The sequence below is a fragment of the Buteo buteo genome, chromosome 5, assembly GCF_964188355.1.
Source record: "Buteo buteo chromosome 5, bButBut1.hap1.1, whole genome shotgun sequence".
NCBI classification, from domain to species: domain Eukaryota; kingdom Metazoa; phylum Chordata; class Aves; order Accipitriformes; family Accipitridae; genus Buteo; species Buteo buteo.
In genome coordinates, this window is record NC_134175.1 from 2,758,117 (window position 1) to 2,771,038 (window position 12,922).

The 12,922-nt window shown below is 40.5% G+C and overlaps 1 protein-coding gene across 2 annotated transcripts in view; it reads right to left on the minus strand.

Annotated features, from left to right (window-relative positions):
• The window catches only part of GABRD (gamma-aminobutyric acid type A receptor subunit delta), a 113,686-nt gene that overhangs the window by 10,102 nt on the left and 90,662 nt on the right, over positions 1-12,922 (minus strand). The window contains exons 3-4 of one of the 2 annotated variants that reach the window (XM_075027177.1): positions 11,542-11,584; positions 10,371-10,518 (exon numbers count right to left, since the gene is read on the minus strand). In XM_075027177.1, coding sequence (XP_074883278.1) covers positions 10,371-10,462 — 92 coding nt within the window. In that variant the 5' untranslated portion in view covers positions 10,463-10,518; positions 11,542-11,584. Of the gene's footprint in view, positions 1-9,220; positions 9,697-10,370; positions 10,519-11,541; positions 11,585-12,922 lie in introns of those variants that run through there. The other variant, XM_075027178.1, reaches the window with a different exon arrangement.

Here is a 12,922-nt window from a genome sequence, read left to right on the forward strand (position 1 = left end):
GAAGCACTAAAGGGGGCATCCCCACGGCCCCAGCCTGGCACAGAACTCCCCGTGGGCTGCACCCGAACCTCGGCGGGAGCGGGCTGTGGTGGTGGATCTCAGGAGGGGCTGTCTGTGGTGCCCCGGTGGTTCTCCCTCATTCTGAGCCAAAGAGGTGGTTGCCTACAGTCCAGGCATCACTAGGAATCTGAGTTGATAAACTTGTGAGTGAGAATAATCATCTTAAACAACTATTGGAAAGGGTGAATCAGCTCTTAGATAAAACCTGATTACAAATATTGCTTTTCAAAATCTATACTTAAATTACTGTTGTGAACTTTATTTAACTGTGAATGAATCTCAGGCTGCTATTATAATCTCTTTAGATATAAACTGTTGACCAAGTCTGAGACTAGGAGTTGATTCAGCAGCAGTTGATTCAGCAGGAGTTGATTCAGACTCCGACAGGAGTTTAGAAAGCAAGGGGGTCTCCTCTGAACCTTGTGACTCAATGGGAGGGTCTCCCCTACCTTTCTACATTCCCGATCTCTGTACAAATCACAAGAAATCAATTGTAACTTGATTTTTCTTTGTATTTCTTTGTTTCTCTTTTACCCTATTGCGTCTTCGGTCTCTATACATAATTTGACTTTGACTTTAACTTAATTTTCCTTTGTACATTTCATCCATGTATTAAGCAATATAGTGAACCATGCCATCAAATTCTGTGAAGTCGCACTTTTATAAATTCCTATTGGATCAGTTTTGCTAATACCCTTTAAGCGGTCCAAACCACTCCTTTTTGCGACAGGTAGGTATCCATAGCACTGAAATGTCTCTGTCGCACTCCACCTTCCCACAGGTTCCCCAGAGTTCTGGGCGTATAGGGATGGTTCCATCGTGCTGGGAGGGCCCCAGCTCACCTGTTTGTGCTGTTTTGCACTTGCCAGCATCAGGCAGTGTGGGTGTTTGGCCATCTGTCCTCAGGACACTGTCAGGAGTGTGGGATGCCATAATGCAGGCATCCTTTTGTAGTCACTCTTGGGACCCGAGTGAGCCACCAAACAGGCAGTAGGTTTTGTTTGGGAGGTAATGTGTTGCTGTCAGATTTGTGCAGCATGCCACAGTCCCCCTCCTAGAAATAAAGCTCCATCTCTAAGGTGCTAGGCATATGCTTCTTTTTGATCCAGTGATGCTCCTTGAAGACATTAGCACAGTTTCTTGTTGCCATTTTCCACCACCTGGCAGATGCCAGCCCCTCAACCCTCCTAGTACAAGCAGTCATGTGGATATTCCATAATCTCTTATAAACAAAGACAAAATACTATTGTCTTCATTAACTGTTTAAACAGAGCTGGCAGACTTCATCTGAAGATCTGTGCCTGCTCACGTAATTCCTCTTGCCAGCACTATGATTGACATGACAGGAATAGATAAATGAAAGACTGACAACGTCTACCACAACTATTTGCAAAGAGAAAAATTGCCAGTGGTTTGACAGGGCCTGTATCCGAATTCAAGTACTATATAAAAACAGTCTGAGCACTGTTTCAGCATCTTCCACTAAGCCCAGCAATAAATATGGCATTTGAGAGATACATATCACTAGGAACGGAAAAGAAACTCATTAAACAGCGATGAAAGGCTGCAAAATAATATACCATAAACATATTCTACCTTGGTACTTACATAACTTTCCTAGAGTGTCCATGAGACATTGACCCACATAAAGCACATTTTTTTCTCTCCAAAATATGCCCATCTGGGCATTCAGCTCAGCACATCCAGTTACTGCTAGCACAGTAGCAGAGTATCCTACAATAACCAACTCTTCTTCTCACAGGGGACTGAAAGAAAAATCTTTGATTGCCCTGATCGTAAAATTCTTGCCCCGCATGTGTGGAGTCAATTATATAAGGAAGGAGTTGTGAGATTACAATGTATAAATGTAAGTTCTGAGCAGCAAAGACACTGAAAACTTGCATTGACAGAGTTGCCAAAGCTTAAGTGACCTTAAAGCATAAGTACGCTGCTCCAAATTGAAACTGCATTAGTTCATGGCAAAATCTTAAAATTGGGTATATATATTAAATTGCATTTATAATGTTTCCTTGCCATAAGCACACTGCTGTATGTTAGTCTCAAATGACTATCTCAGGTATTTCTCGGGTTCCTGTATCTCTTCTGAGTAAGGATCTTAACATAATTGATTTAGACAAGGGCTTTGAAGATTTATAACAGATGTTGACAGAGTTTTTTCCTTCTTTATTTGGTCTCATCAACTATATAAACACTTCTTTCTATCAGACTGCTGTTTCCTATGTGCTGCTCTCTCAGTCATCTAACTGTCGGTATTTACTTCAGTGAAATTACAGTTTCATAATACTTGGCAAAATCCAGATGCTAAGGTCAGGCTTTTTTCTGCAATACCATCAAACACTGAAGTTCAGAAATTCTTTCATCTATTTTCTTTTACATTCACTACCCTATTTCTGGAGATGCTAAGGCTATCAGTTAATACAGAAAACAGATAATTTTTTAAGTTCAGGCCTTGGCAGATTAGAGAATGTGAGACTGTGTTGAAATGTTTAAATGTGAGACTATGTTTAAAAATATACTTATTTGTAACTTCTACGGCTCAGCCATAGATAAGTAATGGTATTCCTAATCAGTAAAATATCTGAACTCCTTAAAGAACCATACTTTAAGACTTTACGTAATTAGAGTAAATAACTAGAATACACCTGAATTAATATATGTGCCTAAAATCTCTTTGCCTTTTCAGTATAAGGTAGTGCTTTTCCACTCCTTTTGCTAAAACTGCAACCAAGTTCTGTAAAGTGTTTTGAAAACAATACTCAAGTCAAAAGGTGACTACACAGTAGTGACCTATCTTGCGTGCCTGATCTGTGAGGATGGGAGAATCTAGCTTATGCTTCCTACATATACAATAGTATGAAAGTGCTAGGTACAAGTCGTTGTAAAATTAGAATACCACGTATATTTATGAGTACTAAACCTGAGAAAAATAATAAAACTGAATTCTGCTGCTCCCCTTTCACAATAGGTATTGCTACTTGCGTGCATCAAGAACTCATCCCCAGATAACTAACATAATCAGTCACTTGCTATTAAAGAAGTAATGTCACTATAAGAACTGCCAGGAGCCTCATCTTTTTTGAAAAAGCATTTACACTATGCAGCAGTTATCCTGTGTCAATATTGTATTTTAATGGAATTAAGGAGAGCCATAGAGCTAAAAGGAAGTTAAAATGACGCAAGTTGGGTTAAAAACTGTGGGCTGTAGCTTGCCATGTGTTTTAAGCAGATTACAATCTAGAGGGAGTTTTACTTAAATATCCATGACACAATTAAAAAGAATCTTGTTTCTATTATTAATAAAGCCTTAGGGTCAGATCATCAGTGTAACAAATGTGTTGAAGTTAGTGGAGCTATATGCACTTAATACCACTGGGGGTTATTAAAATATTACTGCCGAAATAATTTTATGGCTAGATTTACTTTGGTGATGTTTATCCTATTGGTTCATTTTTAAATTTCTTTGAAATAGGCAACAAAATTATTCTTACTCAGTTACTGCCATTCTCACACACTAGCATGCTGCTCACAGAATGGCTCCTAGATACTCAAAGAGAATATGTGAATCAGAATAACCTACAGTTTCATATACAAACAGTTATCACTGAGTTACCAAAAGCTTTTGCTAATACTAGGCTGTTTTCATGCTGATGATTAAGGGACTAGAGCATCTCTCATATGAGGAAAAGCTGAGAGAGCTGGGACTTTTTAGCCTGGAGAAGGGAAGGCTCAGGGAGGATCTTATCAACGTATATCAACACAGGAAGGGAGGGTGTAAAGAAGGCAGAGCCAGGCTCTTTGCAGTGGAGCCCAGCGACAGACCAGAGGCAATGGGCACAAACTGAAGCACAGGAGTTTCTGCTTGAACATCAGCAAACACTTGTTTACTGGAGGGTGACTGAGCTCTGGGACAGATTGCTGAGAGAGGTTGCGGTCTCCCTCCTTGGTGATATTTAAATGCCGTCTGAACATGGTCTTGGGCAACTGGCTCTGGGTGGCCCTGCTTGAGCAGGGGGTTGGACCAGATGACCTCCAGAGGTACTTTCCAACCTCAGCCATTCTGTGAACCTATATTGTACCTTTAAACTACCCACTGATAACTTTAAACAGCCGTGTTCTTCAAATTACATTTTGTTAGACTGACATGGAGGCTGATGGAGCAAGGGAAATAACACAGACATAAGAACTAATGTAGCAGGGGCTGTACGCTTGGGTGTATGATTCAGCATGGTGTAAACGAGTTCAAGCTCTGCTTGTGTCAGTCTGATCTGTGCTCTTTAGGTCTAAAGTCATCCAGGTACTCCAGCATAGTCGAAATCTCCTGTTCCACTCTTTTTTTATCCCTCAAGAATATTAAGGGAGAGGTGAAATAACAAACTCAAGAACATTATTCTACCTGTAATACTTTCTTTTTTATCTGATGAAGACAGAAGTGTGAATATTAACAGATAGTATAGCAGTCCTCAGTCAAAAATGATGACTTTGGAAAGCAGACCTTTATTTTCATGGAACTTTACAGGCCAGTTTGTGATAACTCCTTTGAGCCATTCCTCTAGACTTCTGCACATGAGATCCAGTGCTTAAGTTAACATGAAGGACAGTTGGAAAACCTCATTCATCCTTAATAAGTAGTTGGGATTATATATGGCCTAAAATATTATTCATTTATTGTACCTGAAAAAGGAAGACCAGCATAGAAAAGACACATTGGAAAGGATTAACTTTTCATAGTGTAAGCAGTAAAGATGAAAAGAAAGGAAACTACTATTAGTTGATTCAGCAAGTTCACTTCTTGACGTAAGCTGCTGTAAAGCTTGTTTTAGTAAGAAAAGGACTTGGTAAAATTAAGCTATTGATTTGTAAAATACACAGGGCATAACAGCTCATCAAAAAGCTTATCTTTACTTTGCACCAGGCCAGAGTGGGGTGCCTAGCTGACTGAATAGCAACATAGTCACGTGTACTAATATCACTCTGGAAGTCGTTCCAAATCTGAAGCTGAAGAAGATAGTTTTCCATCCATACTCTGACTCTGTACACATCTCATTTCAAGCAGATATTCTGGAGAATATATTTGCATCTGTCCACATCTGGAGTTCAAGCATTGTGAGAACTTCAACAGAACTCGTTAGCAGTAGAAAACAAATTGCTGCTGTTTAAAATATGAAAAGAATAGTTAGTCGTCTTGCACACTAGACAAAGGGGAGAGGAAATCACCATTGATAAACCTGGCAAAACTATGAGTTCTTCTTTGCCTAACAAAACTGTCCCTGACACAGGTTAGGGAAAGCAACTACAAGCAATTAATCTCAAATGACAAAGAAATACATCTCTTTCAGAGCTAAGTACTATCAGTTCTAGAATAAAAAGTACATATATCCCCAAATCTTTTCTATCCAAGCTGACATCTTTCTCTGAGCTGCTGCAGGACCATTGCATTCTACTAATGTGGAGTGATCTTGAGGAGAAGCATCAATCAACTTGGACAGCACATCTTGTCAGGCAAGTGAGGTATTAGCCTGTCTTCACTCTTCCAGAACACTGCTTGAAAACGGTTGCTAGAAATTTATCACTATTACTAGAAAAAATCTGGCAAGTATTTAAATTACACCAAGGAAAGAGGCAATCTATATGTTCTGTGTGAATGAGTGCACTACAGCAGCTGAACAAGAGGTAACATTAGCAATACTATTTTGGCACCGCAGTGCCAAAAGCTCTAGCAGCAGTGCAAAAAGCTCAGCCGCATCTTTAAGTCAGTGGCCAATGAGATACTGATTTTAAGTCACACTTGGAGGGAGAGTGCACTAACCTTTTGACAAACATGTATAGCAGTAACACGTGGAAAATCACTTTTTGCCTCTCCTGTTTCTTCTTTAAATCTGCTAACCTGATTCTTTTTAGGACTGTGACATAGTTGTTATATCATTCTTTTAAGCTGGTAGATGGAAATACTGGTTTGACTGATACTGAGGACTGGGATGGAGTACATTTCATTTTCTTTGAGATAATCTTTTGGGGGCAAATGTCCCAGATGTCACTGCCACTCAAGAAAACTTTTCCTTTGGAAAAAGACAAGGAATATCCTGCAAGGTCAGTGAACAATCTGGCCTCTGTCAAAGTCCAGGATTATCCAGAGCAGTATGTGTATCCTTCCCATCTGCCATTCCTGACTCTAAGTGAAGCTCACTGTAAATATGTTTCGTATTTTGAAATGTAATTGAAAAAGCATTAGGCTTAATTCATGGCAACCTTTTGAACATAAAAGCCCTTATTTCCTCTCTGTGAGTTTTTAAGCTGCAGAAAATGGACCATTCTTTGCTTATATTCACATGTTAAAGCTGCTCTGTTTCTATGAATAGCAGTAAAAGGCTGGGGGAGACACACAACAGAAGGACAATTCTATGCAAATGTATAAAAGTCATTTAACATAGTAGAATCCTAAATATAAAAGATACAGCTATTTTTAATTAGAGAATTAAAATCTCTTCCAGTAAAGAATTAGAAGTACGGACATACACCCCAAAACTCCTATCAATATACTCTTTCCCCACGCAAATGAAGAAATATTTCACTAAGTGTCTTTCAGCAGATGATCTCATTCGCTATGACACATTTATTATTGCAGCATCCACAGCATATCAAACTCTGATAAAATAATGGAAGCTACCGTCTTTGCCCCAAAGAGCTGTCAATCATATGAATGCCAAATTTCTTGCCACTAATCACTGCCTCAAGCAGACCACAAAATACTACTTTTTAAAAGTGTTTACCTGAAAACAGCACTGGTGTAAGTAGGATGTGCTGACTTAGGTTGAATTTGGCTCATTCACTTCAGTCAAATAGCACACATGACAGAGAAATTGCTTCAAATACAGCCCTCTAAAGCACCCTGAAAGGATATTCAAAAATGCTGTGAGGAAGCAGGCTACATGTATTCCCCACTTCCCTCCTCTGCCAAACCTTAACATTATTTTAATAGGTAGTTTTGCCTTTGGGAAGTCTTATGTCATACCACTGAGTTCAGAACTCGCTGAAATGTTCTTCCTTTTTTGAATATGTTTTTGCTTACACCTGTCAATATACAGTCCATAGAACTCCCAAGCAGAGAACTTCGTGGTGTTGGGTGGCCTCTGTCATTGTAACCATGGATCACGTTACATTCAGAAAACAAAATCAGAGCAATAAAATGTAGCTATTGGCAGTTTTGCCCATTGTTATAAAACCACAGTATTAATAAAATACTGCTCTTCATAAAAGCATCTCTTACCAAAAATAATTATATGTAATATCATATTACAGAACTCCAAGGAAGAAGAATAAGGAAGTTAATGTGCTTCTTGGGCCCTTACAAGGGGAATTATTTCATAGGTCATCTATGTGTGAGCAATTTTACTGATGCAAGGACAAAATTCTGTTTTCGTTCTCTTTAACTCATCGAAAGTACACGTGTAAGCAAGGTTACTCACTTTTTATAAGATTAAACCATGTTCTGCCATAGCCATGCTAAATCCTGGATCTTCAGAAAACTGTTGTACTAAACAGAGCAGCTTTCTTTGACCATTGAATGTCTTACACTTTGGCATATTTGGAAAACTACTACAAACTGAACAGTTGGAATTTCACAAGCCAGAATTTGCCTTGCCTTACTCTCTGCCATGCGTATATATATATATTTCTAACAAACAGCTCATCACTATTGTGTAACTGGAGGAAGAAAGTCAAGTAACTAGGTAATTAATCCAAATATAAAATAATTTATCCAACAAATTATAGGTTGCACGTATCTTGGCAGTTGCTGTGCCTAGAAACAGACCTTGAAGACAGAGGCTAAGGCTGACTCTTCCTTGTAATTCTTTTTTTTCTTTTATACTCAAACACCACTTTTCAACTAAAATGCTTAATGCTAGCCCAAGAGCAGATAGAGAAACAGGATCACTGAAATTATGGGCAAGATCTTGATGCCCTTAGGTCATAAGCAGTATTTTCTCTGCCTTCACTGTAATACTGGATTGCTTCAGAGCATGAGGGTGTCAGGATCTGACCCTGGATAACAGATTCAAGGTCATAAGATAAATCATTATGTCAGTCCTGAATAAGAGCAGTTGACTTGACACTTCCTGTAATGCAAGATCCTTTTCCTTCCCAGTGAAAAAATCAGATTGCACTAATTAATTCCAAAAACTGTAACGCAATGTTATGTCTTACTACAATTATCACTTTGCTTCTTATACTCCTCTTGAAGCTATTAATAATGTCTATAAAGTAGAAGCAGGAAGACCCCTTTAATACCACAGCCATCTCTGCTGTGGATGATGTAGGCATGTTTTTACATGCGGCAAGTTCTTTTTTACTCCCCCTTCTATTTTCATTGCATAATCATGGCAAGCTTTCTCCACATGCAGCCTCCAGATCTGTAGAGAATATATAGAGAACATAGCTGGTTGCCTAGCTAACACCTTCAGAATAAATGTGACTGAGAATTGCAAACATATATCTTTACAATTTCTTATTTTAAGAAATGGTTGGCGTTCTTCAAACGTTTTTTCTAAGATCTCTGCCAGTCTCTTCCTCTTATCTCAAGTTCAGAACACTTAATGAACCCATTAGAAAGGACTGCCTGTATTTTGGGATTTTTAATTGTACCTATGGAGGCCCTAAGCAAAGATGTTCAGTTAGTACCCCACTGGTTGTGCTGGGTTTTATGGAAGAGTTTCATGTTCAAGCAGGCCCCCTACAGAGCTGTTTAAGGGGATGAGGCTGCGCTGGGATGTGCAGTGCCATTACGAAAAGTGTTTGCCCCCAATTTAGAGTAAGTGCCCTCGGGAAAAGGCTTCCACAGGCACCCTGTTAAAAACACACCCCTTGATTAACCCAAGAAACTGCTGCCCAACTGGCTGAAGTGCATCCTCTGCTAGAAAAAGAATTAAAAAAATGATGGGGCACACTGAGGAAACTCTTCAGTCAGGACCCCTTTTTCTACTGAACACTCACTCAAAGCAGTGGTAGCCTGTAAATGGAGAGCATCCCTGGGCAAAAGTGGGAGTGGGAGCTACCGGCAGACCTGGCATTTTTCACCCCAGCCACACCGAAAGAACGGCTGTCTAAGGCCAGCCTAAGAAAGAACGATAAGGCGTCTTCTTACCTGATACACCTGTGCTGTTGGGTGCACAGTAGAACCAAGGCAGGAAAAACCCAGGTAAGAAATTCCATTTTACTCCCATACATTAGACAGTGGCACACAAAACCCAGGTTCCCTGGCTCTCTTGGCAGCTCCAAAGCTCCGGTAGCGTTGCCATCCTTGCTTGCCGGGCTAAGTTGAGGCTGAGTTTAAAGCAATGTATTGTTGCTCAGCAGCAGCAACAGCCCCCACAATCTCTACAGTGCCCGGTAGCCATGCAGGCAGCCAGAAATACGGAGCAGGTAGCCGGGCAGCTCTCTCTCCTCCTCGGCGGGGTGGCACCTCGGCTGGGCTCCGCCGGTTCAACAACCCCCCCGGCGCCGCTGCCCTGCTTTGGCAAACCTCTGCCGCTTTCAGAAGCGCCCGGCTTTTCCTCCGGCCGGTCCGCCCGGGTGCAAGGCTGGTTGCCGAAAATAACCTCCCATTAAACGATAGCTTAGTCCCACCGAGCGCGGGTGGGAGCAAAGTAGAAGCGCTCCGGAGATACTAGACCCGTCCTGTGCAAATCATGCCAGGGAGGAGGAGGAGGAGGAGGAAGAGGAGGAGGAGGAGGGAGCTGCAGCCCGAGCTAAGGGCAGAGGCGATCCAGCCGTAGAGGAGGTTTGCTCGGCACGGCAAAGGGGATGCGAACGGCAGGGCCGGAGTGCCACTGGGTGCTGGGAGCACGCTGCCACCTCCCCCCGCCCCCCCGCTCCGCTCCGTTCCGTTCCTCCCCGCGCAAATCCCGGCTGCACAAGTCCGGGGCGAGCGCAGCTGCAGCCCGTCTTCCAGCAGCTTTCCAAGGGAAGAGGGAATAGGAATAGGGGGGGAATTGCCACCTCCTCGCTGTTTAAAAGCTGTCCCAGGCTGGCGGTACGAACCCGAAAGAGGCAGAGCCAAGGTTTTACAAACTTCTGCCTCGTCGCTCTCAGCTTCCTAAGGGGCTTCTCTAAAGTGAAACGCTTCAGGTTACTTCGGCGAGCCCGGGAGCTGTGAAACTGCGTTTGCAATCCTCCATCCCAGGGTTGCTCGGGGGCTGACATCGTTAGCGCTCAATAACGCCGTGCACGTTTCCACCTTTTGTGCCTTGCAAACTCTCGGGGACCTCTGCTTGCTCTAAAGGAACGGGACTCACCGCAGGAGGGTCCGTAGGGAACCCGGCCAGAAGGCTTTTCGGGAGTTTGGTTTCATCTTGACTTGCAGGTCAAACTCGATTTTCTCCTCCATATTCGCTCTTTTCTTCTCTCCTCCTCCGCCTCCTCTGCTTTTTGGTGCTGTTCAATCTAGAATGACAATTTTAAAACCAACCCACAAAGGAAACACTCTGAAGGAGACATTTTAAAGAAATTATATCGTAAAGCAAAAATGAATGTGCAGACACCTTAATCAAATGAAAGGATGCACCTGGGGTAAAGTGTTCGATTTATCTTTTCGTATGCTTAATTTTGTATTACTATCTAATACCAATATTTCAAACAGCAACTAAGGGGTGGTGGGTGAGGGGACTAACAGCCCCGTGGGATCCAGGAGGAGAAGAGATGTACAGATGTACACAATACATACACAAACGTACAGACACACACATATAAGATCATATGTCATAAACGTGTAAGGATGATGGGTGGGTACTTTCTTTCTGATCTTTTCCTTCCTCTGCACATTGCAATGGTCATGCCTGCAGCTAATGCACACTAAGGAGGAAAAGACCTACATTTAAGCTCAAGTAGTTGGATTGTTGCATGAAAAGTGGTTTTTTGGAGGAGGGAAACCGGAACATTTGTAATGGAATTTACAGGATGACACAGAGAACTGAATGATTTTGTCTCTCTGGATAACAGAACAGATTTACACCTTTCAGGATATTTTCAGTCGACATTTTTTTCATATTTTTCCTACTCTTAAGGATGGTGTTCCAATGAGCTATGTACCTACTCTGAGAATTCCTTGGTATTGTTATTCTCTGGCTAGAGAGCTGTCCTCTAATTGACTAGTGAAAAAGAACAGTTTTCTATGTCTTCAGCATACATCTGTAAAAATAGCAAAAATCAGCTGAGGCAATTTGTACATTTAGAATGAGTGTGTGTACATGTGTATTTTATACGTGTATAACACATATGTAAGTGTGCGTAAGCGTGTGTATTTGTGTGTTGGTATAAGTACATCATGGCAACATATGGTCTAAAGGGATAGATGTTGCTACAAATTTGACCATTAAAACAAGTAAAAATACAATGGCAATCCTCTAAAAGAATCATGACCGAAAGAATTGTATTTCTACAACAACTACACTTTCAGAACTTACTCACTTTGATCCCATGAAAAAGTTCTTTGCTGTCAGTGGTTCTAATACTGCAAAAAAGAAAAAGAGGAAGAGTATCACCTACATATTTTCTCTAAATTCATTAAGATAGTTCTCTTTCTTACTTCTCTATGCTCCTTTTTCAGCAGCTCTACAGCCAAAAATAGTAAGGTGACTGCCCACAAAATCTTCAATGCAATTGTGATGGGAATATGTTTAGCTTCAGGTTTTTAATAATTTTTCTGAAAAAAACTGGTAATCAAGGTATATTATCAGGGTTCTGATTATCCCTGGAAAAAATTAGCTGTCCCATTCATTTCACTGGGCATTGCATAGGCATATTTATACAACTGCTGAAATCATCTTGAATGATCAAGGTTTTATACTGTAGATTTGGATTAATAATGTCATAATGGATGAAGGCAATATATATGGGGAGTTTCCCTTCATGACCGTAATAGTGCCTGGGTTTAACAAAATCTCATGTTATTTTCACCGGACTCATTTAGCTACCACTTTGTGTCTGTACTTCAGAAAAAAGAGATGTTCTAAGATCCATTCCCACAAAATCCTAAAATAAATGTGTAAATTCTCTCAGATAAATAAATTACATTTGACATGTATGGGCCTTAATTATATCTTTTATATTTTATAGAAGAAGGACAAATGCTAGGTCATTCAGCCTTGGCTTTAGTGGTTTCTGCATATAAATACATATTTAAGCAAAACAGGCTCTTACATATATATACACATATATATATATGTACACACACACCCCCTCAAAATTAATAATTCCTATTAGCCAAAGGGAATAGAGGGGATAAAATAAGAATGATCAACAATATATTTAATTTCCTACAATTCTAGCAGAATATCCCAAACTCTTTACAGTCAATAACAGATTAAAATTGCTCAAGAGATAGATTAAAAAACAATTGAAATTGCTATTAAAACTTCAAAACAAAACAAAATAAATAAGCTGTCCAAATCTTTCTCATCTAATCCTCTTGAAAAGAATTGAAGCTTTCCTTTAGCTACTGGCTTGGAACTGTCAAGTATTCTTAAAAAGATGGCCCATGATACTAAATGTTTCTTAAGCCTTTTTGTCACTCTACTAAATTACTACCTCTCCTCAATCCGTATGGCTGTAGGCACTAGCTTTTATGAAAATACCCATCCTATGATCTGACCTTGCATATGGATCTCAGATCGATCATCAGAGACTGCATGGGATCAAACCATGTTCCAACATGACCAGGTTGTTAGGCCAGAGTTACGCAGTTTGGAATAAACTTTCATCTTTGCTGTTGTACACATAAAGCTAGAGTAGATCTGGCAAAGCAATGTAATAATGACCGACATGATACCTAGGTCAGTATTTCCGTATT